Source organism: Lepidochelys olivacea (genome assembly GCF_965140295.1).
Source record: "Lepidochelys olivacea isolate rLepOli2 genome assembly, chromosome: 11".
In the NCBI taxonomy this organism is placed as follows: domain Eukaryota; kingdom Metazoa; phylum Chordata; order Testudines; family Cheloniidae; genus Lepidochelys; species Lepidochelys olivacea.
Window position 1 is genome coordinate 62,678,134 of NC_140421.1, and position 26,009 is coordinate 62,704,142.

The 26,009-nt window shown below is 45.6% G+C and overlaps 1 protein-coding gene across 4 annotated transcripts in view; it reads left to right on the plus strand.

Moving 5' to 3' along the window:
* The window catches only part of NRP2 (neuropilin 2), a 122,598-nt gene that overhangs the window by 46,506 nt on the left and 50,083 nt on the right, over positions 1-26,009 (plus strand). For all 4 annotated transcript variants that reach the window (XM_084643025.1, XM_084643026.1, XM_084643023.1 and 1 more), the window contains exons 4-11: positions 746-976; positions 1,664-1,819; positions 4,099-4,268; positions 8,065-8,220; positions 17,070-17,214; positions 17,794-18,143; positions 19,761-19,905; positions 24,614-24,730. In XM_084643025.1, coding sequence (XP_084499151.1) covers positions 746-976; positions 1,664-1,819; positions 4,099-4,268; positions 8,065-8,220; positions 17,070-17,214; positions 17,794-18,143; positions 19,761-19,905; positions 24,614-24,730 — 1,470 coding nt within the window. The remainder of the gene's footprint in view (positions 1-745; positions 977-1,663; positions 1,820-4,098; positions 4,269-8,064; positions 8,221-17,069; positions 17,215-17,793; positions 18,144-19,760; positions 19,906-24,613; positions 24,731-26,009) is intronic.

Below are 26,009 nucleotides of genomic sequence, written 5' to 3' on the forward strand. Positions count from 1 at the left end.
TAGTCTGGCCATATATGTGTTTTACCCCTTAGGCCCATTTCTCCCCCCGCCTCCCCACAATATGTTGGGGGAACCGGTATATTATTTACATTAGCCCAGTTGCAGTCTGCTGAGCTGACCCTGAACATGGTGAGTCCAGGTCCGTTGTTGGTGATGGTATGTCACAAGAATGGGTGCATCTTGGACTCTTCATGTCACAATGCCAGCTAAGAAGACCCTGTGTGCCAAGAGCCCATCTGTAGACTGTAGGAATGGGGTGAAAAAGAACAGCAAACTCTTCCTCATGCCTGACTCACTACTGCTGGCCATGCCCCAGAGCATAACCTCTGTACTGCTGGCATGCTGACATTATGACATTGTGTTGTGATAGGTGCTGGCACGTTGCTTTGCAGTGCAGCTTGGGCTTCTAACCTTTTGGGCTTTCCCATTCCCTTAATACCATTTTCAGAGTATTTGCAGCGGGATTAGCTATCGATTCTCGGTGAGGTTTTCAAAGCAGTCTAGACACACGTCTACAGTGACCGTGAGATGTTCAGTCCAAAGCCTGTCAGAATTATTTCACAATCTCACCCTCTGTCTTTATGAAATTTGCAAAGCTCTTGTGCCCCAAGAAGTTTCCAGCAAAAATCCTGACAACGCTCTGGATACGGAGCGAACACTGCCAAGCACGCAAGGAGGCGAGAGCTGTCAATGTCAGCCATGTTGTTGTTGTTGTTAGTTACGTCCGCTTGTTCTACCCCTGCAGGCTCTGAAGACTGTTCTAGAAACTTCACCAGCCCCAATGGCACTATTGAGTCCCCCGGATTCCCTGATAAGTACCCCCACAACTTGGACTGCACTTTCACCATCATGGCCAAGCCAAAGATGGAAATCATCCTTCAGTTTCTGACCTTTGACCTAGAGCATGACCCCTTGCAGGGTGGAGAGGGAGATTGCAAGTATGATTGGCTGGACATCTGGGATGGCATTCCTCAAGGTAAGCACCGGGGTGACGTATCATCAAGGCTTTTCTCTATGCCTGGCTATTCTCCCATTAACCAGCAGTAATAGGGAGTCTGAAAAATTCCATAGAGGGCATGACTCGTTGGTATTCTGCAGCACTAACAAATGCAAAATATTGTTGGCCTTTTCTCAGCTGTTAAATATGGTGATGTTGCAAATTCTATCTGTTCCCAATACTGGGTTTGTCCTCATGGAGTGTCAGCGTAGACTTCATATTACTGATGAACCTACACCTTTAATTTTCTAATTGTATCATTGGATCATTTGCGTTAGAGATGAAAAAGATCTATTGATCACTGAGTCCATCTCCTTGCAAGTACAGAATAATGTCTGTCCCACAGAGGCTGTATCAGATGTGTTCTATAGTACATGCATCAGAAATGCAGGTAGATGGACACACAGATGTGCACTAGAAATGCGGAGAGGTGGACAAACTGATACTACACTTGATCTACCTCTGTTCTTGTAAAAAATATAAGTGATAGAAACGAAACAATCAAAAATGCCTTCATTTCATCCTGATTGGTTCTGTAGGGTGGATTATTACTCGCTATCCACTACCAGTGTATTCTTGCAAAGTAGTGCTGACTTGTCAGGTTAGATAAAGACTAAAGAGTCCAACCAAAAGGCTGGAGCTACTTTGCTGCTCTTTCTTTTGCAGTTGGCCCTTTGATAGGCAGGTACTGCGGCACTAAGACACCTTCTGAGATCCGCTCAGCTACTGGTATTCTCTCGCTTACCTTCCATACTGATCTGGCAGTGGCTAAAGATGGCTTCTCTGCCCGCTACTACTTGGTCGAGCAGGAGATCCCGGAAAGTAAGTTGGAAATTTTACCATCAGGCCTGTTTGTGGGACTCATGCAGTCATATGGGCTTTTTATTGAATTTCTGGGAGTGTTTCCGTCATTCAGTATGTCTGTATATGCAAGCATTTGGGTGAGTGAGCCAGGATGAGTGTTTCAGACAACTGTACAGAGAGAAATGAAACTATGTATATTTTAGCTTCTGCGTGGAAACTATAGTTACTGATTGTGATGAGTTGGACCCTTCCTTCTGGGATGCCACCTGATGTACTGGGATTTCACTGAGCCTTCCCTGCTCAATCAGTTCCCTCTCCCTGCTTTGCTGAATTAGGTTCTCCGGCCTCTTGCAGCACACACACAAAGGTAGGGCCACACCACACTGTAGACACAGACTGAAGTCAGCTCTGCATATTTTCATAAAGAATATGGAGTGAAACGTCACATGAATTGCAGTTTCCATCTTAGTCTCACCTTTTCAATTGTTCCTAATGTTCTCATATTCCTTCTGTACTGAAACTCTCCATGTCTGGTCTTGATCCAAAGGATTTTTGGAAAATTTGGGCAAAATTGGTGCAGCCATATTATTGATAGAGTGGGAAAAACTACAGTTTTCCCAAAATATACTTTCCCAAATTGCCAATTGGAATTTTGCACTTGTCTAATTCAAAAATGCCTGAAGCTAGAAAGTTCAAACTTAATCTTGTTTTGATAGCCCCTGCTAAGGAAGGCGAAAGTATTTGGTTTGATAAAAATAAGTTCTGTTCTTTCAAAATTATGAACATTTAAACTCAGCAAGTTAACACATACATGTTAGAAATTTTTATTTTATTTTTCTTTGTGACATCCTTCACCTAAGATGATGGTCAAAACCTTTCTGTACTGTGATGCCATGTTACAACAGAAGATAGTTTTAGGACACCTCTCTCAGAAGTTTCAAGCTTTCCCCCCTTCCCCTCCCAAGAAAGAAAGAAAGGGAGGGTGGCTATTGTCCCCAAGTTGAAAACCCATGGCCTAGAGCAGTTTAGAATATTGGACATGCATAGTCAGGGGCTGCTGTACTAAGGATATTTGCATTATGGCTGCCTCTGTGCAGTAGTCTTGCATTCGCTATGTCTCAGTTGGGAATGCCTCAGCTAGGGTTGCATGAGTTAAGGATGCCTCAGTTAAAGGCACTTCAGTTTTTCAAATATATCCCCCCCCCCCCATTTTTGTCCCCTTTTTATTCTCTTCTTTAAAAAACAAGGACATTAAATGTACACACTAATGGTCAAGTTTGAAAAATCAAGGGGACTAAAGTCAGAAAATGAAAAATGTTTGCATCAAATCCTGCTCTCACTCACACTGGTGTAAACTGAGACTTTAATGGCACCGCTTAGAGCATAATTTGGCCCAGTTTCTAGTGCAGTGTTAACTCAGCCGTGTTCAACATATGGGACGTTAGTAGAGCTATATCAGTTTACACCAGCTTAGGGTCTGGCCCATGTAGTATTTGCTACTGATGTTTTCTTTGTGAAATGTATCTTACTGTTTGTTAGGAAACATATGCTGTAAAATATACATGATGTGACACATGGCTGAGTTAATGTGGATTTAAAAGCCTTAAAAGTGAGGAAATTCAAAAAGTTGAGTTCTAGATTTCTCAGTGTTAATGGTAGTGACCTTTTAAGCCAGTCTACCCCATGCAGCCACCTATGGACCCACACTTTTCCAAAGGGCAATGCATACCCACACATAGACATCTTTCAAATCTGAGTGCCATTCTTGATCACTCATGTATGTTCCCATCTGTTTCTGGCAACTGTGGGATATGGCAGAGAGTGCATTCCTCAGTGATTCCTTTCCTGCCTTTCCCAGCTTTGGCTAGAATTCACCTCTTGGCTTCAAGAGGTTATAAGTTGCCAAGGAGCTTCACAATCAGGTGTGAGGGCTTGGCACATCTTGAAAAGGGATTGGGGGAGTTGTAAACAGGGTATGGCCAGGGGGAGGGTTGTGGGTGCGCAAAGGTGGAAGAACCTTATTATAGAGGGGAAAGGATCTGGACTGAGCCCCCCACATGTGTTAATTTACAGAGGGTCTTGCAAACCTAAGGCCAGTCCTGTGCTTAATGCTGAATAGTTTTTTGCATTGCATGTGTATGCAGATATTTCTGTGTAAATCCGATCATTGTGACAGACATATGGGTTTGATCTAGGATGCTGGGGAGTAGTTCATGGCTTACTTCCAGTTGGGAGTGGAAGATACAGAATTTGTAAACTTGTCTCTGTGTGTGTCTGCGCGCGCATGTCTGCTCCAGACTTCCAGTGCAACATTCCTTTGGGGATGGAATCTGGCAGAATCTCCAATGAACAGATCAGTGCCTCCTCCACCTACTCGGACAGAAGGTGGACCCCACAGCAGAGCCGGCTCAACAGTGATGACAACGGATGGACCCCCAACCTGGATTCCAACAAGGAGTTCCTCCAGGTTCGTACAGGTCCCTGTGACAGGAAGAGGAAATAGAGTGCTAAATTATCGAGGATGAATATTAAATCTTGATTTTATTAAGGCATTTGACACAGTCCCACATGACAAACTAAGCAAACTAGGGAAATGTGGACTAAATGAAAATACCATAAGGTGGGCACAAGTGCTTGAAGAATTGTATTCAAAGAGTAATTATCAATGGTTTGCTCTCCAACTGGGAGGATGTATCTACTGGGGATGCACAAGGGTCTGTCCTGCGTCCGGAACTAGTCAACATTTTCATTAATGGCTTGGATCATGGAGTGGAGAGTATGCTTATAAAATTTTCTGGGAGGGATAGCAAGTGTTTTGGAGGACAGGATTAGAATTTAAAACTACCTGATAAATTGGAGAATTGGTCTGAAATCTGAAACTCGATAAAGACAAGTGCAAAGTACTACACTTAGGAAGGCAAAATCAAATGCACAACTACAAAATGGGGAATAACTAGATAGGCAGTGGTATTGCTTAAAAGGATCTGGGGTTTATAGTGGATCATAAATTGAATATGAGCCAACAATGTGATACGGCTGTGAAAAAGTCTATCATCTTTCTGTGGCGTATTAACTGGAGTGTTGTATGGAGGATATGGGAGGTAATAGTCCTGCTCCACTCAGCACTGGTGAGGACTCAGCTGCAGTACTGTGTCCAGTTTTGGGCTCCACACTTTAAGAAAGATGTGAACAAACTGGAGAGAGTCCAGAGGAGAGCAACAAAAACGATAAAAGGTTTAGAAAACCCGACCTATGAGGAAAGGTTTAAAAAAATGGATTTGTTTAGTCTTCAGAAAAGAAGACTGAGAGGAGACCCTGATAAGAGTCTTCAAATATGTTAAAGGCTGCTATAAAGAGGATTGTCATCAATAGTTTTCCATGTCTGCAGAAGGTAGGACAAGAAGTAATCAGCTTAATCTGCAGTAAGTGAGATTTAGGTTAGATATTAGGAAAAACATTTTACCTCTAAGGATCATTAAGTACCAGAATAGGTTACCAAATGAGGTTGTAAAATCTCCACCCTTGGAGGTTTTTAAGAACAGGTTAGACAAACATCTTGCTGGGATGGTCTAGGTTTACTTGGTTTTACCTGGTCCTGCTGCGTCATGGGGGGGCTGGACTAGATGACTTCTCAAGGTCCCTTTCAGCCCTACATGTCTATGATTCTATGATTAATGTGCTGTAGAGATGGGGAATTGCGGCTATAATACTGGGCTTAGCAACAGTTTTGTGTTGCCAGGCAGCTGCTGCAGTGTGCAATATTGAACTGACCTCTAGATCACTTTTGTCAAAAGCATGGTCCACTAGAGGCCAAGCCAGCATTGTCCTCTGAGCAAGTGCTGAAAGGGCACGCTGGCATTGGCAGGCACTGCTGTGCAGGCCTGGTAGCCAGCACTGGCAGAGCGACACTGTGAGAAAGCATCTCTGCTGGACGCAAAGCCAGCGTTGGCAAAGCCTCACCATTGCACTCCAAAACTTCAGCTTTCCTCCCTCCCCCGCTTTGAGCCACATTGACTGTCCTGCTGTTAAACTGACCCTTGAACATAATAAGGCTTGTGGAATATTTTATTGCCTTTGTGACATGCAGAGAGTCCACGGTGGGTGAGCTACTGTTTAGGGAAGTCAGGACGACTCTGCCTTTGTGAAAGGAGCCAGCCCTGCTGCTGGCCCATTAACATTCCTGCACAAGTCCTGACTTGACCTTATGCCCCCTGAACCTCCATGGACTTTCTAGAGAGCTGAGAGAGAGAGAGCAGTCTCTGGCTACTTACAAGGACCATTGACTCTGCAGCCACCCTGATGGCCAGAGTCTTAACTAAATGTTGGGAATGTGCAGCTAGAATAGGAGGACTTGTGGCACCTTAGAGACTAACCAATTTATTAGAGCATAAGCTTTCGTGAGCTACAGCTCACTTCCTCAGATGCATATCGTGGAAACTGCAGCAGGCTTTATATATACACAGACAAGTTTTTTCATGCAGTTGATAGATTTCCACTCCATACGGCTAAATGCAGTGCCTTGCATAATGACAGGTTTCAGAGTAACAGCCGTGTTAGTCTGTATTCGCAAAAAGAAAAGGAGGACTTGTGGCATCTTAGAGACTAACCAATTTATTAGAGCACCTGTCATTATGCAAGGCACTGCATTTAGCTGTATGGAGTGGAAATCTATCAACTGCATGAAAAAACTTGTCTGTGTATATATAAAGCCTGCTGCAGTTTCCACGATATGCATCTGAGGAAGTGAGCTGTAGCTCACGAAAGCTTATGCTCTAATAAATTGGTTAGTCTCTAAGGTGCCACAAGTCCTCCTTTTCTTTTTGCGAATACAGACTAACACGGCTGTTACTCTGAAACCTGCAGCTAGAATAATACTGACTGTGCTGGAGATGTAGTGAGCATGGTCAGTGTGAAATTCAGGTCGGGATTTCAGAGCAAAGTCTTTCTTTAGGCCCTTTGTTAGAAACACATTATCTCTCCACAAAGTGTTTCTGAGTGGCTCTATTGCTGTGAGATGGTGCGTGCTAATGGGCATTAAGAACTGAAGGTACTGAAATGTCATTGCCTGAAGCAGATGTCCAAGGGCTTGTCTACACTACCGCGTGGGGTCGATCTAAGATACGCAACTTCAGCTACGGGAATAGCATAGCTGAAGTCGACGTACTGAGATCTACTTACTGCAGTGTCTTCACTGCAGTAAGTTGGCAGCTGACGTTCTCCTGTCGACTCCACTTGCGCTCCTCGTTCTGGTGGAGTACCGGAGTTGACGGGAGAGTGCTCACAACATCTATCTAGACGCGATAAATCGACCCCCGCTGGATCGATCACTGCCTGTCGATCCGGTGGGTAGTGTAGACAAGCCCTAAATCTTCATTCGTGGCAGTGCTACCAAGCCAGATCGTGTGACCTTTTTTAACCCACATAACTAAAATAAACATTAAAAACATTGAAAACTGCTGCTCTTGCTAATTGGCCATCATGACTTTATTTTACATGGAAAAGCTCTGTCCCGTGACTTCTGTCCCATTTAAAAGGAAGCAAGTGTTTAATTTTAGTGACAATCCTGTTTGGTCTGAGGGGAGACTTTGTACTTTCATTTACAGCCAAACTTCAAAGTCCTTAATCAGTTTCACCCAGTCCTCACACTAGCTGAATTCCTGCTGAGGTCAAACCCTGCTTTTTTCCCATTGAAATCAATGGGAGTTTCCTTAAAGACTGAGTACAAACTGAGAAAGGGCATCAAGATTTTGCCCCTTGTGATCAATCACACTTTCGTACACAGTCACTTAGCCTGCTTCATACTTAAACAGAGACAGAGACACCTGCAATGTACTTTCCCCTCTCTTTCCCCTGAAAGTATAAAATTGCATGAAAACGGCAGAGCATAAAACATTTGTTCTCTGTGGCATGTTCAGTTAAGTGGTCTGAAAATCAGCCCTGGAACAGTACTGCTGAGTTTCCAAACCAGTGTGACCCTTGTTGCACAGAACACTCAAGCAATGGCAGTGGTAAAAGCCACAGCTGTGTCTACATGCTCTGATGAAAGCAAATGGGATATTAGATCCTCCGCTGGTATAAATCCACAAAGCTCCAGTCGCACTGCATCAGCTGGAGCCATGCTGGTTTGCACCCTGTGAGCAGTTGACTTTTAGTTTTTAAAAATGAGGGGATGGTCCAGTCCACCGTGGGACTGATGGTAATCACCATTTTCTTCCTCATCACCCTTTCCCTTCTCTCCTCACTGCCCCCCACCCCCCGATCAGGTGGACCTTCGTTTCCTGACCATGTTGACCGCCATTGCTACCCAGGGTGCCATCTCCAAAGAAACGCAGAATGGCTACTATGTCCGCTCCTACAAGCTGGAAGTCAGCACCAACGGTGAGGACTGGATGATGTACCGGCATGGTAAAAACCATAAGGTAAATGCATTGTCCCTTAACAGCTGCACCCGTGGGAGCCTTGCCAGCAGTGGAGGAGTGGGAGGGGAAAGGCGAGAATACATTTTATGGATTTAGGGATTTATTTTGTAAGGCCTGTTTTGCTGACGCTGCTGGTCAGGGCTGACAGGCTGCGTGGGGAGGCCTTCCCCAGAAATGATCTTTCTCATCGATAGAGCGATCACTGTTCCTTAGAAAACCTGGCTGCTGTTGCGTCTTGCTCAGTGGAGAGAGCCTGCAGTATGTTCTTTGACTGCAAATGAAGGAGAAAATGCTTTTCACAGCCCGTATTTTGCCATACAAGATTCATTGAGCATTTATGGCTGGAGCCCCATCCCCATGCTGGGTTAACAATCACAAAACCACATGAAACTGCAATTCAGGAGTTATTGAGGCCTGGAAATGAAAGGGCACAAATCCTAAGAGGGGATCGCTGTGTCCCGGAGAATAAAACAAACAATAAATAATGAGGAGCAATTCAGTTTGTCAGGCATACGGGATCTGCAGTAGCAATCACAGTTGGCAGTGCTGCTTGTGTCTGCTGTAGCCGCAGCTCCTGGAGGTGTGTAGTGGGGTGGGGAGGTGGGTTGTGTGTAATATGGATGTTTGACCCTTGGAGATCTTTGAGCCTCCGATGCACCCTAAATGCACAATGAAGGGAACGCTCATGAGGCGCTGTGGTTTTGAGGGTGGGTAGGGGAACAGCTGCCTGCACAGAGTGCCGATGTATATAAAACAGAAGTGGTTTCAGGTAGGTGCGGCACTGTAATTCGCCTGGGCTGTACAGGTGCCCTTTAATTAAAGGAACTTCTGAAATGCCCCTGAGAGCTCTGTTGTGGTTGGCTGCGGTGTTGACGTCCCCTAGTGGATCGTGTACATAGGCACTGTACAGTGTGGGGAACAGCAGCAGCTGTCCCCCAAACAAGAATTTCATCCGCACAATCTGTTCTGTACATTAACTGCTGAGGGTTGGGGCACAAAACGGAGATGAAGGTGAAGTGATTTTGCTATGACTTTATTTATTTATTTTTCATTTTTCTGAGTGAGGCTCTCAGCCCTCCACTGGCAAAGGGCATGAAACCCTCTGGCTCAACTTCACAGCCATTCATCCAAACGTTTTCTTTCCTCTGTGTCCGCATGGTTTCACCTACCCCACAAGTGTCTTTCAGCGTGTGTCTCAGGTTCAGACTAACTAAGGTGCCTATTTGGTCCCCATTACCATTGTATTAGAGCATCTCACACTGACCTATTTATCCCCAGAACACCCCTGGTGAGGTACGGAGGGGGAACTGAGGCAGAGAGAGGCTAAGTGACTTGCCCAGGTCACACACAAAGTCTGTGGCAGAGCAGGCAACTGAATGCAGGGCTCCTGAGTCCTATGATAATGCCCTAACCATTGACCCACGCTTCATATCAAAGCTTACTGCAAATCAACTAGCACCCCTTGGATTCACACTCAAATCATGAAACTCCACATTTCCTGAAGATTGGCCTGACCCAAACTCCCAAATCCAAACACTTTGGGCAGATTGGATCTGGAGCTGCATGTGGCAGGTAGGGCCCATCTCTAAAATGTCACATCATTCCAGTACAAAACTATCTGGAGTCTGTGGCTGCCTCCCAGCTGGGCCCAGGTTGTCTCAGAAAGCTCCTAGGCCTTAGCAGACCTCTTGATGAACATTGGCTGAGTTTCTAGACTGCAACAAAACATATAATCAGGGGAGTTTGAAGTTTCATTAGGACCATTTTTGCAAAGCATACAGGGAATGGGCAAAACTGGGGTTAGAAAGATGTGCTCTGAAAAACCAAGTTGGTCAGGCTGGTGTTTAAATTGCCCTTTGCAGGAAATTTGCAAGTCAGTGTCAGTTTCAGTGTGATGCAGATTTTTGTCACCTCTGACTTTATCCTTACCTGCCAGGGGACTCTGTAGACATGAAACCAGATCCTTGGCTGGTATTAGTCAGGGCAGCTGGGTTGACTTCAATGGAGATAAGTTGTTCTACACCAGCTGGAGATCTAGTCCACAAAGCGTGAGACCCTTCGGCCCAGATCCTCAGCTGGTGTCACTCAGCGTAGCTGCTCAGCAGTCAGTGGAGCTGTGCTCCTTGACACCAGCTGAGGATCTGGCCCCTTTGTATGTAGAAAGACAGCTCAGCTACACAACCTCCTTCAATATAAATCTCTCCCTCTTTACTCCTTTATGTTCATCCCAGTCTCTCTCCCTCTCCCTTTTGCTGGACTCAATTTAGCAGACACCTCCTGAGGCTGGTGGAGAAGTAATTGCTTTTTGGTGACCTGCCTAGCCTGAAATCAGGGTGACTGGTTTGTTCCCCTCCCCTTTAAATGTTCAGCCTTCAGCAGCTGAGCAGCAGCAGAATGAGTGCAGAACCTTCTGATTCGACTGTACATCCCTCAGCCCCGGAGCGCGGCTCAGCGCATGGAGCACCAGCGAGCTGGCCGCGCTTCCCGTTTAACGTTAATCACTGCTGTTCTTTCATTAGGAAACCTCCCAGATGTCTGTATTTAATGTGCAGATTCCACACTATTCCTGGTGCGTCAGTGCAGCTCTCCGCACGGTTCACAGTGAAATAGTTGAGTGAACCGTGCCAAACAGATTTGTCAAGTCTGCCGCAGTTTGATTTGATGCCACGAGGAGTGGGGAGGGGCGGAGGACTCCGTATTCCTGCGTATACACGTATAGATGGATCAGCCCATCTCCCTCTTGCCTGTGTAAGGTGGGCAGGGAGCCAAGCTTAACTGGCGCTTCCCGCGAGTCGGCTAACATCTACATCTTCATCAGAGAGAGAGAGAGAGAGAGATACAAAAGAGGAGAAGGACTGAGCATAGGAGGGGTGGATGGCAGATAATATTCTCTCCAGAAAGTGGAGGGCAGGTATGACCTCCCCTCCAGTGCTTATGGTGCCAAGGAAGAGGAAAGGGTGGGTAGATGTGGTGTTTACTGCAGAATTTGAAGGCTAGACTTCAGTTCCCTGGCTGCTCTCAGCGTTGATACAGTGTACCAAAGGCAAGGGAACAGGAAAAAGGAGAATAAAGTGGAGGAAAACAAGATTAATGAGAGCTCAAGGCAGCGGAGGACGACTGTTGTTGTCTTGCAGAGTGCTAATATATTTGGGGGAGAGGGAAGGGAGGGTAGCCAAATTGCAAACATGCTGCCTGAATGAGATCAGGACTAATCAGAGTCTTTCTGTTTCCACTCCTGTCCACCAACCTGCCTCCTCAGCCCAGCTGCTCCCAGTCAACAGGTGAGGGAGGCTATGCTGTGCTGAGGAAAGTGATTATAGCTTCGTCTGGGGCATTGCAGGCATGCTTCTCTCCAGATTTAGCCTAGAAAATTGTACACATAGGCAATACATCCACATTCATTTACATGAATGTTGAACAGACGTGCCTGTTATACATTAGTCCATTAGTCTCTCTCTCTCGTACACAAACACACGTATGAGACATGGGCAAAATATGGATGCAAATTTCCAACGCTCCCAAATACATGGTTTATCTCTGTAACAGAGATAAGGAGCAGAGTTGGGGACTTCCTCTCTGCCATGCACACACACTGTTTATAACTACACCACAAACCAGAGAATCAGTGGACCCAATGGGTCATATTTCCAAGCACAGTATAGTGCCCATTTATATCAGTCCCTTGTCAGGCATTTTTGTAAGCTGTAACAAAAAGTACTTGAACTCTCGCTTTGGACATCTATGTTCAATGCTCTGGGTGAAAGCTCAGTCCTGTGGCTTCTTTATCTAAAGAGCTGCAGGGAAGATCTAGCCCTCAGCCCACACTCTCCTCTGCACTAAGGTACCGCACTGCAGATGTTTAACCCATCTCCCAAATTCTGACTTGCTTTCACTGTTTGTGTAGATGAAACGAGGATCACTTCAGATTTGTCCATATTTGGAAAATTAGTTCCTAAAATTCACCCCTGGAGCTGCACCTGTGGAGAACTACAGGTCCCAGTTTTCCTAGCATAGTTGCAATCCTATGTTTATGGGGCCCAATTCATCCCTTGTAGCATACCAGTAGATCCCATTGCTCTTGGATACCAGCTGACTCCCTGATCTAGGATTTGTCTAGGTATATAGGATCCTATATTATATCTTTAATGGGAATAACTTTTGATCCGGTAAAGGGCACTCTCAGATGCAGAGATTCCGTTCCAGTGATGGTTCTCTGCCCAGTGTACACAGGGCCCAGTCTTGCATGCATTCCTCAGGAAATACTCCCAGGGCAGGCAATGGGAGTGAGGTGTAGAGGCTGAGGTGCACTGCTTTCTGTCTGGCTGCAGGATCATTTCTCTTTTACACCCCCAGTCTGCTATTCCTGGATTTAATAAATGCAGAACTATCCATCTCCTCTTCTCCAGGATCCTCACGCCACCAAGCTGCCCTGCTCCCCATTTCAAGTCTGGCAAGAAAAATAATCTCCCTGACTTTTCTCCTTCATGCTTCTCTGTCTCAAATCCTGAAACCCTAATCCTGTTAACGCGCTCTGTTCCAGGCCTCTGTCTCCATGGGGTAACCTAATCCTGCAGTAAATCTAGTCCATGCAAAGACAGACACACACACAGCTGGGGGAGGAGCGGCTGCTATCCCCGCCCCCACCCTAGAAAACACAAAACCTCTCCCTGGAATGTCCCAAGAAATTGCATGATGACAAAAACAGCACTAAAAATAAATAAGGCAAGAGACTGTCCCCAACCATAAACTGCTTTTTGGATTTAATGGTGCTTTTCTCGCCTTTGCTTCACTTCTGACTTGGCAGCTGATAGGATTCCCACACCCGGTGGAACTAATGCAGCTTTAAAAAATCCCCTAGCCGACAAGGGGAAGTTTTAAAGTGAAGAGTGTCCTGGGTATGATTTACAAGTGGAGGCAGGAGGTGGAAAAACCCACCCTGGCATCCTCCAGCCCCGGCATCCTCCCCCTTCCCTGTGTTTCTGCAGCAAATTAATTAAGCGAGTCAACTCTCATTGATTATCAATTTAATTTTACGTGTGGACCTGTTGGCTGGACTAAAATGGAAGTAAAAATAAAAGTGTAGGGAGGGGACAGACAGGTCTTTGATGCTGCAGTGAAAGTGGGTTGCCTTGGCCGCTGCTTAGAAGATGCTTTTAATTTGTTAATGGTTTTTACATTTGTCTTCCAACTCTGCCACCCTTGTGTGTGTATTTTCATCTATCACAGCCAGATCCTCAGATTGTGTAAATCATTGCAGATCCATATAAGTCAATGGATCTACCTTGATATACACCAGCTATGGATCTGGTGCATCATGTGTGTTGAGTGGCTTGCAATGTACAGAGGTAGGGAGACAATGTGATGTTCTCATTGTGTAACAAAACATTACTGCTTCGTTGGGGCTCTGGGTTTCACAAGTGCTCCTGCTGGTTCTTGCTGTGCTATGAAACTCAGGGCATGATTCCAAGCCTCCCGAAATCAATGAGAATCTTTCCCTGGATCTCAAGGGGCTTTGGATCAGACTTTTAGTTAAAACAAATTCGACCAACAATAGGTTTCTCTCACCAACAGGTCAGCGTCCAGCATCTCTAAAGAAGGAAGGGGGCCAAGGTTTCCAGAAGTGATCAGGGATGGTGGGTGTCTCACTTTGGGGAGGGAGGCATTCAACCTGAGACAACTTAAGGGGCCTGATTTTCTTAAAGTGCTCAGAAAATCTGGCCCCTTAAAGGTGTGCCATGCTGGACGCCAAACCACCCCAAATCAGTCATTGCTTTTCATGCGCAGGCCATGCGCAGGTCTGAGGCTGATCCTGTCAATGCCAATGACAGGAAGATTAGAAGTAATGTGCAGCAATACAACGAGCTTCAAAAGGGGTTGAGTGTTTAGGGGACTGGCAAAAAACATCTACTGGAGTAATGCAAAGTAAGTAATCTTGGAGCAAGTAGCCAAAGTTAAAGGATCTGATCAGGGCAAGGATTTGGGACTTATTGTAGAAAAACCATTAAACCTGTCAACGCAGAGCAGAGGTGCAGGAATAAAGGCGCAGGAATTGCTTGGGCCAGGTCTACACTACAGAGACTATAGCAGCATAGCTCTGGTGCGGTCGCTGTGCCGGCATAACCCCTTAACACAGACTCAGCCTACACCGATAGAAGGGATTTTTCCATCATTGTAGAGACACCACCTCCCTAAGCAATGAGAGGGAGGTTAACCAAGCTGCCTCTACACCCAGGGGTAGGTCACCCCCGAGTGCCATAGCTATGTTGACCTCGATGTTAAGTGTAGACCAGGCCTCGGTCCTATAGTGTATCAGAGGTGGTATTGTTATTGATTAAAGCACTTAAAAGACATACCACAAGTGATTCCTCCTGTCTGCTCTGTTTAGTATTAATCTCTGAGCAGTACCAAAGGGAGGATGCAGCAAAGGCAACAAAGATGCCAGCTGGCCTTAAAAAATTGGGGTCATTTCAGGCCTATGCATCCTTACCAGCCGCGCCTATTGATGGGAGTTGCACATAACTCATAACCAAGGCCCAGATCCAGCACAGTTCTGACGTGCGTGCCTAACTGGAAGCACATTCTGAAGTGCTTTACTGAATCAGGTTCTGTCTGGGGAAGGAACGTGGTCCTAAGTTCTGAAGCAAAATGTAAGGTCAAAGGACTCATCTCCTTAGAAACAGGAGGAGGATTTCAGGCAACCTAAGAAATGTTTTCAGCATTACAAAAGAGATTCCATACAAAAGAGATGGATAAAGTTGTAAGGCCCAACCCTGGAATTTATTTCACGGGTGTAAATCCAGAGTCACTCGGCTGAAGTCAATGGCACCCTATACCGAAGTCAATTCAGAATTAGGCCCACGTTTTTCATACTGCAAAGGGAGTTCAAAAATTAGGTAACATAAACTAGGAAACAAGCCAGAATGGGAGTAATCAGCAAACGGGTCAGAATGGGGGTAATCCTCATATGGAATAAATTATCAGGAAAGGTGCTTGAAACGAGGAGGATATATACATCTAAAAGAGAGATGTAGACATGTGTTTGGAGAAGGAAGGGATTGATGCACAGGGTGAAAAAGCAGGAAACTGGGATTATATTAAACCAAATAAAAGGTGGTTACATTAGAACCAGATAAACATTTCCTGTTCTCCTATCTTATGTTCTTAGGTGATTTGCTGCACATCAGCTTTTCAGGTGACATAAAGCTGGAGCCTTTGGTCTAGGGTGGAAATATATCCTCTCACCCAGAGTGTGGGCCTTCTCCCTCTCTCCCTCTGTCACACACTCACTCACAGCAGCCACCATTTGTCTAGCCCTCCCGCTGGAAAAAGGGTGTTTGGTGACTGCTGAGCAAGGCAAGGATGGGAAGTGGGGGTCAGACAGGAATAAAATAGGATATTAAAAACCCATAAACCATGCTGTGTTGCTAAACAGTACCAGCATGATCTATAGTCTCTGGATTAGCATTTCTGATTAAATCTACTCCAAATCCCAATTATCAACCAGATTTGCAGACAGAGCCTTGCACAGCCCCCCCTCTCCTCACCACCCCATAACTAATCCCGTAATGTCCGAGGGGCAGAATCCCAGCACTTTGCCTGGAGAGCACAGTTCAGGTTGTGGCGCTGTGAACACTGACAGCAGCCGTCACGGGTTTGGTGCTGAATTACTCTCACCCTGCTGTAACAATCTCCATGCCCCAATGTGCTGGGTTCCAGGAGAGCTGCATTAATGTGTCCTGTCTGCAGGCTTTAAAAAAAAATCTCAGTGGGAGCCTTGCTCCTGTTCAAGGCAATGGGCCAGGTTACAGCCTCACTTGCTTTTCTCCAAATCTCAGGAATCTATGGTTGAATTATTTAACTCTTGCCTCTGACAGAGGTGAGCCAGTGCCAGGCATTTTCTTTCTCTACCCTCCTGTTTTACTCTCAGATAAACTTCATGGAAGCTCTTGTGCTTAGCAAAGCATATGCAGGGTAGGAGAGAGCATAAAGCATAGCCAACGTTGCAGTGTCTATGCAGTTCCTGGCTTGCAACAGGTGATGCACTAACCCTGAAAGCCTGAGAGGAGAGAGAGAGCATCCAGTAATGACTTCAGCGCCCCAGGGTGGGCAGTTGTACGGCACAGAGAACCATTTAAAACTCCACTCAAGTTGGATGTTTCCTTTTTCACTTGTTCCCCCCTGATGGCACTGAAAACTAAGATAAGAACCACAAGTATACCGTATAATAGAAGAGCAAGCAAAAGAGAAAAAACTCCACATGGTAGTTATTGATTATGGCCATCTGGTAAGACAGATGCTTGTTTGTACCATGCTGGATCACAAACTGCCCCTGAAAGCTTTCTTTTATGTGAGAGGCATGGGCGGTCATTGATTATAAAGAGGCAGCCACAAGGTGGTCCTAAATAATGATGCTTCAAACTTGCACACCGATGTTCTCTGTAGATCTCCATACACGTCACAAAGATGGGAAAGGGCTATTATCCCCACTTTATAAATGAGGAAACTCAGGCACAGAAAAGTTAAGGTCAAAATTGGCCTTTTATTTTATTTATTCAGATTTTTAGGGCCAAACATCCACTGTTCCAGATGAAGCCAGTGGGAAATGAGGCCCAACTGGGCACCCAAAATCAGAGGCCATTTTTGGCCTAAGCGACTTCCCCACGGTCACACAATGAATCAGTGGCCACGCACCCTGCCCACTCTAGCCAGTCCAACTCCCTGTGCACTGCTCCTCAGTGCTTCCTGCTGCTAGGGCACTAGCCCATCTTAGAAAGCCCCTGCCTGTCCTTTTGCTTTGGGTGATTATTTTGCTTAGCCAAGGACATCCTGATATTTTCTCCCCATTGCAGGTATTTCAAGCTAACACTGATGTCACCGAAGTGGTCCTGAACAAGATCCACACCCCAGTGCTGACTCGGTTTGTCCGGATCCGTCCCCAAGTCTGGCACAATGGGATTGCTCTCAGACTTGAGCTCTATGGCTGCCGCATCACAGGTTAGGAGATTTCCAGTTCTTTCCCTTCTTCCTCCCCACTCCTGTTCCTCTTGGTCTGTGTGAGCCTTTCCTATGTACAGCGGAGCAAAGGACATGAATTCTGAAGTCCTCCTTAAGATCAGGTCACACATACACACCCTGCCCCTAATTCTGCCTGCCTTAGCCTCCTCAGCAGCTGGCAGTGCAGATGGCGTGACCCTGCAGAGGGAGGACACATCCAGGCTTTTTGACAGGACATACTTTTTGTAAAGGAAGGTGTGACCGTATGATCAGTAGCCAGGACTCTGCTATGAAAGAGATGTTTTTAACAGACTCAGAAGTGGATGTGGGTGAGAAACCAGCACTGGAGTTAGGGGATGATTTGCACAGAACGAAGATGTTCTGAACGTCGGGTTGAGAGGTTCCTGCAGCCTTTGAGGGCTGCAATAAAGGGAATTACAGCTGGTGTAAGTGTTTTGACATTTCAGTACCTAGCAGTTAAGTGCAGTACGACATTGCCCTGTTAGCATAACGCTGACACGCTTCAACATGTTATTGTATGGTTTCCCTCTCTCCCCTGCTCCTTTTCTCTCCATGCAGATTCACCCTGCTCCAACATGCTGGGGATGCTTTCCGGCCTTATCTTAGACTCCCAGATCTCTGCCTCCTCAATCAGAGGGTACGACTGGTCCCCTAGCATGGCCCGCCTGGTCAGCAGCCGCTCTGGATGGTTCCCACGAATCCCCCAAGCCCAGCCAGGGGAAGAGTGGCTGCAGGTGGACCTAGGAGTCCCTAAGAATGTGAAAGGAGTGGTCATCCAAGGGGCCCGAGGAGGAGACAGCATCACCATGGTAGAGGCTCGATCCTTTGTGAAGAAGTTTAAAGTGGCCTACAGCATGAATGGAAAGGACTGGGAGTATATACAGGACACCAAAACCATGCAACCCAAGGTAGGGCCTGTCTATCGGAATAGGACCTTTGAGGACAATGATATTGGGTTGGATAGCTCCACACCCAGCCTGTGCCCCACTCACTGTCCCCGCTTGCCTGTCTTTCTTCACAGTGGGGTTGGTTAGTCCTCAGAGAGAGCACAGCATGTAGGGGCTGTGGTGGTGTGCGGATTGGGCCATCAGCCCCAGGCTTTCATGACTTTATCCCCATCTTGTTCCACGCCATACCTGCCCCGCCTGGGGGAGGTCTGATTCCCTTCATTTCCTGCACCAGCCCCTGAGACTGGAGAGCTCTTACTGGAGCTCCCATCCAGTGCCTGGTAGAAGCAGGCAGAGTTGCTGGTACATCAGGAGGAACCTTCCCCTCCAGGAGGCGTGACCATTACCCCAGCAATCCTCCCAGCTCCTACAAGTTGGAGGATGAAGGAACCCATCGGAAAGGGCATGGTATCCCTGCAGAGAGGCTAAATACACCTTTTAAAGAAAGATGCCTTCTAAGTGTTACTTACTCCCTGAGACAAGAGGGTGATGTAGGACACATGATGTTCTCCACCTTTTCTGTACCACAAACCTCTTTTTGCCTATGGGGACAATCCTGGAACCTCCCTTTCCCATCTATGTGGGACACCCACTGCCCCCATATGTAGCACATACAGGACAGGCAGGATGATTGTGACCCCCTCCCCCCCTGCTCTAAGGAATTAAGTCATTGGATTCTAATGAACTTTGTGCACATGTGTGTGGATGTTTCTCCTCCTGAAGGCTTGAAAGAGTTGAACTTTTTGCAACATGGTAACAATCCCAATCCCACAAATGAGTTTTGAGGGACTAGCTACGACAATAGACTTAAATTTGTTCCCAGTACACAGGCAACCGAAAGGGGAGATGTCTGCAATGCTTGGCCAGTAACCACTGCTTAGACACTGGGGAAAAATGAGAATTCAAATGATCCCAGACAATAGCCTCTCTATAAAGCCAGGGACAAAATGTGATGTCATACGTGCTGGAAGCCAGTGGAGTAACGCCAGCCTTGCACCAGTGTGTAGCTTGGATGGGAATCTGGCATGGGCAATATAAAGTTTGGGCCGAGGCATGTTGTATGGTTTCGTTAGAAACAGACTCTGTGGTGCTCATGAGACCGAGTTGGGGACAGCATATGTTCACTCACAGAGCTGCAAATCAGAAATAAGACCAAGAGTAGTACAGCAAAACTGTCTGTTTCAGGTACTACAGGAGATTGCCAGATCTGCGCTATCTAGGCTGCACCTGAGCTGCCTTCCAATACGAGTTTGCTTCAGCGTAGCCTCTTGTTTTCCTGCACTTCCTTCCCCATTTTCACACTTTTGTCCCTTATCTGTTGTACATGCATGGACTGTAGGATGGTGCCAAGTCTGGAAATCCTCCTCATGCTTCTGTATCTTACTGCTAAAGATACGTTGTTGTATCTACTGTACTTCAAGTTCTTTTGCTTTATGACAATAGACAGTGATTTTGGACTGTGGAACACAAGGTTCTAATGAACATGAACGAGTAATTGGTTTGTCAGAATGCTTCATGTTCCAGGTTTGTTGATGGATAATATACATGATGCATAGATTAGCCTCTCTCTCTTTGCAGCTTTTTGAAGGCAACATGCATTATGACATCCCTGAAGTCCGAAGGTTTGACCCTGTTCCTGCACAGTACATCCGGGTTCACCCAGAACGGTGGTCTCCAGCAGGGATTGGGATGCGTTTGGAGGTGTTGGGCTGTGATTGGACAGGTATGAACCTTGCTTTCATTTCTATACTTGGTCAGTAAGACATGGTGATATTTCTTGAAATGGTAAAGTAGGTGGGATATAGTTATTTCTCTCTCCCTACATTCCCACAGGAGGTGGTGTTCTAATTCTGCAACCTCAGCAGAGGTAAACCTGAGCTATGAAGCTACAGTTTAGAGCATGAGCCAAATCCAAACTTTTCCATACTAAAATGTGGTCAGATTTGGTGCTCTGCTTGAGACCAGATCTCGCTGCAAAGTTTGGACTCAGATCCAAGCTTTCCCAAAGTTCTGCAGGATTCCAATGTGGGGTTTAGGGGCAGGTCCATCTCTGATTCTCATTTACTATCTAAAGGGGGACCATTTCCCATTTTTAATGTTACTAATTATACTTCACAGGTGTTTAAAGGCCCTAACCAAGATCAAGACTTTGTGCTAGTCATTGTACAAACATGTAGAAAGAAACAGTCTCTCTCCTGAAGAGACAAGATAAAGGGTAGGAGGGGGAATTAGAGGCACAGCAAGGTGCAGAAGTGACTATACAAGTCACAGAGCAGATCATTGCCAGAGGCAGGAATAGAACCATGGTGACTTGATTCCCAGCCCAGCGTCCTGTCTGCTAGATCTCTGCTAAGGAATATTTTCTCTGCCGTGGAGTACCACAGAAATCCTGATGCTGATGTGTCTTGAGACAGTACTAGAACTTCTAGGACCAGGGAACCAAAAGTTTGTCCACCTTGTTTTCATAACTGGAACAGCTGCTCTTGCCTTGAATACAGAGGTATGACCCATGAAAACTGCAGAACAAATTCACTGAGGTCATGGGGAGTTGTGCCCATTTACACCAGAGCTAAATTTGGTCCTCTGAGTCGCAGTGTGAAATGGTCCATCTTGGTTTGTATCTGAATATACAAAAAACAAAACAAAAAACCCAAAACAAACAAACAAAAACGAATTCAGCTTGATGCTGTCCCTTTGGCCTAGAGGAATATTCCTGTGTTTTTTGGGTTTTTCTAAATAGTACAATGATCTATTTAAATCTGGATCTGGTCTCCAGATGTCAGTGATAAAGAGGTATGGTTTCTATGTAAAACAACATCTGTATAAGGCATTTTCTTGTAAGAATTCCTGCTCCAAGAAGCTTAAATTATGTATAGCCCACTGCTAGCCTTTCACTGGGTTTTTACTACTCCTTTCTTCTATTATGTATGCAAAATATGTTACAATCATTTACCAGCAAATTATAAAACAAAAAATAGTAAGGGTGAAATCTTGCCTCCATAGAAATCAGTGGCAAAAGTTCCCATTGAGTTCAGCGGGACCAGGATCTCACCCTACATTATGACAAACTGAAATTCCAGGCTTGATGCAGACACCTCATGCTGAAGTTTTATGGCCTGTGATATGCAGTGGTCAAACCACATGATCATAATGGTCTCTTCTGGCCTTAAGAACTATGATATTTTGAAAACATTGATTCACAGCCTGGGGCAGGTTTTCAGCAGAGTGCCCTCCCTTTTGGCAGGTGTAAATTGCACCCTCAGTTGAATTTTGGAGGCAGATCTGAGTACTTTTGTCTTTGTCTGTTATGTAGTTAGACATCCACATACTCAGATGTGCTCTGGTGATGCATTTTGTGTGTGCAAATTTTTTAGGTGTAACCCCCAGGTCAGCATGTGTTGCATGTCCCCCTCTTTGCCTGATCCACAGTAGATGTGAGTCTGTTATAGCACCCAGCTAGAGCCTGGCTCTTTGAGGCAAGCTGTAGAGACTCTTGCTTTTAACTAGGGAGATCCCTGCTACAATCCCTAGTGTGTCTGCCAAGATAGCAGGCTCAGACAGCCACAATTTACACCTAGAAAAGAGAGAACAGGCCTTAGACTAGCTGAAGATTTACTCATTCTGGGCCAGATTTTCTCCTCTGCTCCATCACTTGTATGCTGCTCTGACCATGCCAAGGGAACAGGAACTGGTGCTATCCCCCTTGAGACCTTCTCTGGCATGGAGGAGTCACCAACGGGTGTAGAGTCAGTAGAGCAAGCTCCTATGACTCCTTCCCTCTGCAGCTATCTGCTATCCCCAGATGACAGACAGTCCCTTGGGGACCATTGCCAGCTGGTGTAGCTTAGAGCAGCCCCCAGGCTACTCTTACTTGTGCTAAGCCAGGCAGAGAATTGACTCCATGATGTCTCTCCCGCCTCCCACCACAGCTTACTCTGTTGCAGCAAAGAATCCAGGCCATACTCTACAGTGCAGCTGTCTCAATCCTTTATGCTTTTTGTGTAAGTTCACCTGTATGGCTCTGTCCACAGCGAGCTTTGAACTTGTGCTAGCAACAACCATGTTAAAAAGGGATCGTCAAGCACAGTTTTTCCAAGTAGTGTCCTTGACCATCATTTCCCAACATGACTGTCTAGTCATTTGTAGTTTGCAACTTTTAAAAGGAAAACCTGCTGGCCATAAATGAGCTTAACTTAATTTATTTACAAGAATTCATCCCTGTAATGGTAGCATGGTTTGTAATTCTGGAAGTGTGGGGGCAAATCTTGTTACAACTGTGTTAACAAGCAATCTGGGGAGCGGAGAGTACCTGTGGTTTCATGTAAACTACAAAACCCAATGGGTTACAATGTAGCAATCCCTTGGTGTAAATAAAGGCTTATCTACACAAACAATTACAGTGTGAGAAGCTGGGGTGTGACTCCACCCTGTGCTACCCTGCCTCGGTCTGGCTATCCATGTGCATGCCGCTGATCCTTGGAGCTAGTCCTGTTTCAAAGAGGACTAGATCAAAGGGCTCTAACAGCTGTCAGCAGGGTGCACATAGTTAGTCTGCAACAAGGTAGCGTGGGGTAGATTCACCCCCCAGCGTGCTGCAATCTACTCATTTGTGTAGCCGAGGCTTAAGACATGGCTCTGTTCTGTAGGCGAGACCCAAACATATTACCAAACTGTGCTTAAGGCTGTCTGTGAAGCCCAAGGCTGTAGCACTTACTTGGGAACAAGGTCAGGAGCGTGGTTAAAACACGACGATTTAAAATGTTTTCAAATAGGGTTACAAGTTGTAGCGTGGACCCTGCCCAACTGCCACTGTTTCTATCAATGGCCAGTGACTATCAATTCAAACAGGTAACTAATAGCAACTAGGCTCAAAAACGGGTTGTTGGCAGGTAGCTAGAAAAAAGTTGAAGTGACCGGTCAACAGCTGGCTCATATCAAAGACCTGCTAACATTTTTCCTCTGAAGATTGAAGATTGATGAACATTAGCTTGTGACTTTTCTTCTCTCCTTTGAAGTTCCACACATCTGGTTTCAATTGCCCAACAACTCTGCAGCATGATCAGCAGGTACCTCTCGCTGCACGGACACTGCCGGGTGGAAGAGAGACCTTCTCCTTCTCACTTTCCAGTCACACCCCACTTTGGCCCTGCGATTTTCGTTATCTCATCTCACCATCTTGTCATGCTTGCATAGTCATTGCTACGTGCTGTGCTGGGCAGTGGAACGATACGAATTTACACCAGCCGAGCATCTGGACTGCATATGGTACTTTGCCTTTCAAGGTCCTTTCCCGTTGTCACATTTCTACTATAAATCTCAAAGCCCAAGAACAGCAACAACAAAAACACATACCGAGTGGAAGTAACTTGCGGCTTTTGACGTGTTGCCTTCAGCTGATGTTTTTTAAGGGTTTTTTTTAATGACTGTTTTTGGGCCTTGCTGCTTGCAATTTGCTTCTCGGTAACATTTGGAGTTTTATGGGGTAGTAACAAATTTGGACTTTAATATTAGGAGGCTTTGAGGTTGTTCAGTATTTTACTGTGAATAAAAGGCAGCTGAAAGCAAAAAAGGAACCCAAGAGTTTATATGCAATATGTTCAATCACAGAAGCTGGGAAGCAGTGTATGGAAAATATTCAATGTATTTAGCCATTTCCTTCAGCTTCTGGCTTTATTAAGTAATATCCTGAAGGGTGCTGATAAAGAATCCTAATCACAGGTAATAGAGCAAAGAAACCTTTTTAAAACTGGGAAGAACAGTGGACTCTGCTGACTGCTCTGTTCCCCATGTAAATGGAGAGGAAGATGGAGCTTAATGTCATGTACTGTTGATCTTAATATCTTCTTGCTTAAATTTCCTTGCCACCTGCTTTTAGCTAGGTTCCCAGAGCCTATATGGAAGAGAAGGAAATGGTACAGAGCCACTTTAAATTGTCAGGAAGGTGGAGCATGAAACCAGACACTTTCTGCTTTGAGCCAGAGCGTGCTAGGGATTCTCTGGGTCCGTTTGTGGTTACATCATTTGTGGTGTTGAGTGACTTGTTTTTATAAGACTGGCACAACTGGTGGGAATATGTTTTTATGTTTTTATGAAAGAAAATAATGTGCTGTCTGGGATCTCTGTTATCCAGCGTAAAAACAAACCTGCTAGCTAGTATATGCATACATAAAAAACAGCCTGTCGATTTAAAGGAGATCCTTATCCTGCAGGGTCCACAGCTCAGAGAACTCCCTATTTCCACTTTTGGAGGAAAAGAAGGCTCACAAGTGATTCAAGCCATGCTGACATTCGTTGCATGCTGAAAATTATTACTGCTTTCTTGCCCTCTCGTTATAAGATTCAGAAAGAAAGAGTTCTGTGTGGTTTCCTCTGCTGGGCTCTCTGAGAATGAGGCTCATTATCACCTGTTCTCCTTCATTTTCTTTATGCAGCTGTAAAGCCCACTTCAGAGACACTGAAGCCCACCTTGAAGAGTGAGGAGACCACCTCTCCATACCCTACTGATGAGGAGACGACAGAGTGTGGTGATGGCTGTGGAGAAGGTGATGGTACGTACCAGACGCAGGCACCCTTAGCACAGTAAATGATAGGTTAACAGTTAAGTGAACACTCTTGTCTTTCCATTGGCTCCTACTCAGTGGGACTGAGTGCTGGAAACCTGTAGAATGATAGTATTAGTAAGAATCAGGGTCAACGTCTGATCTGTTATACCAGGAAAGGATAGTACAGTGAGGGAGAAAGGAAGGACAATACAGTGGTAAGAAAACTAGCCTGGGACTTGGGAGACCTGGGTTCAATTCCCTGCTCTACCACAGATTCCCTGTGGTCTCTCCATGTCTCAGTTTCCCATCTGTAACATGGAGATAGTAGCCCTGTCCTACCTCAAACACGTGTTGAGAGGATAAAAGCATTAAAGGTTGTGGGATGCTCATATACTACGTTAAAGGGACCACATAAGTACCATAAATATGTAGGGGACTGACTCCTCTGAATTCAGTGGGTTTACTCCATTGTAATTGGAAGCAGAGTTTGACCCTCAGAGTTGAGGGTTTGGATAAGTACCCAACAGCATGGACATTTATTCAGACCTCATGAATTGGTAAACTTTGACTAGAAATTGCATTAGAAGAGGCTTCCAGGTGAGATTTCTGTCAGTGTTTTGGCCCATCAGCTTTAAGGCCTGGATGGAAACATAAAAGGGGAACCTAATGAGATCTTGAAAACAAGTTAACTCTTTCACACCGTTCATAATGTTTCAGTTCTAGAAATGTGAGTCACAGACACAGCACAAAGGGCCTGATCCTTGGTGCACCTGTGTTACACCTGTTGAACTCCCCTGACGTCAGTGGAGTAACTTTGGAATTCAGGATGCCATTTTTCATTAAAGGCACAGAAATCAGGAGTGCCGTGCAGTGCAGCGTGAGACGTACTTTCTACCTGGTGATACATTTTAATGTGTAGAGCCAGTATCCAGGATGTTCCCTTCATATTTAGCTGTGATTTTCATTCTTCGACTTCACAAGCAATGAGGCATATTTCTCTGGACCATCAGATTCAGGAGCTTTAACAGAAAGAGTCCTTCTTCCTGGGGAGCTAGATTAGGTTGTAATAAAAGGAGCCATGTCCACACTGCTTTATTCCGAGCTGGGACTCGGTAGGGAAGGGCTCTTTCCACTGTACAGTAGTGCTCACCTGATGGCTATTGCGTGGGTCATGGAGCTCTTGCTGACTGTCATTAACTTTGGGGGTGTGGTGATGTAAAACTTTCTCTTTGTTCAGGAAAGCTACAAACAAGCCTTTGTTATATTTGGCCCCTCCCCCAGTGCT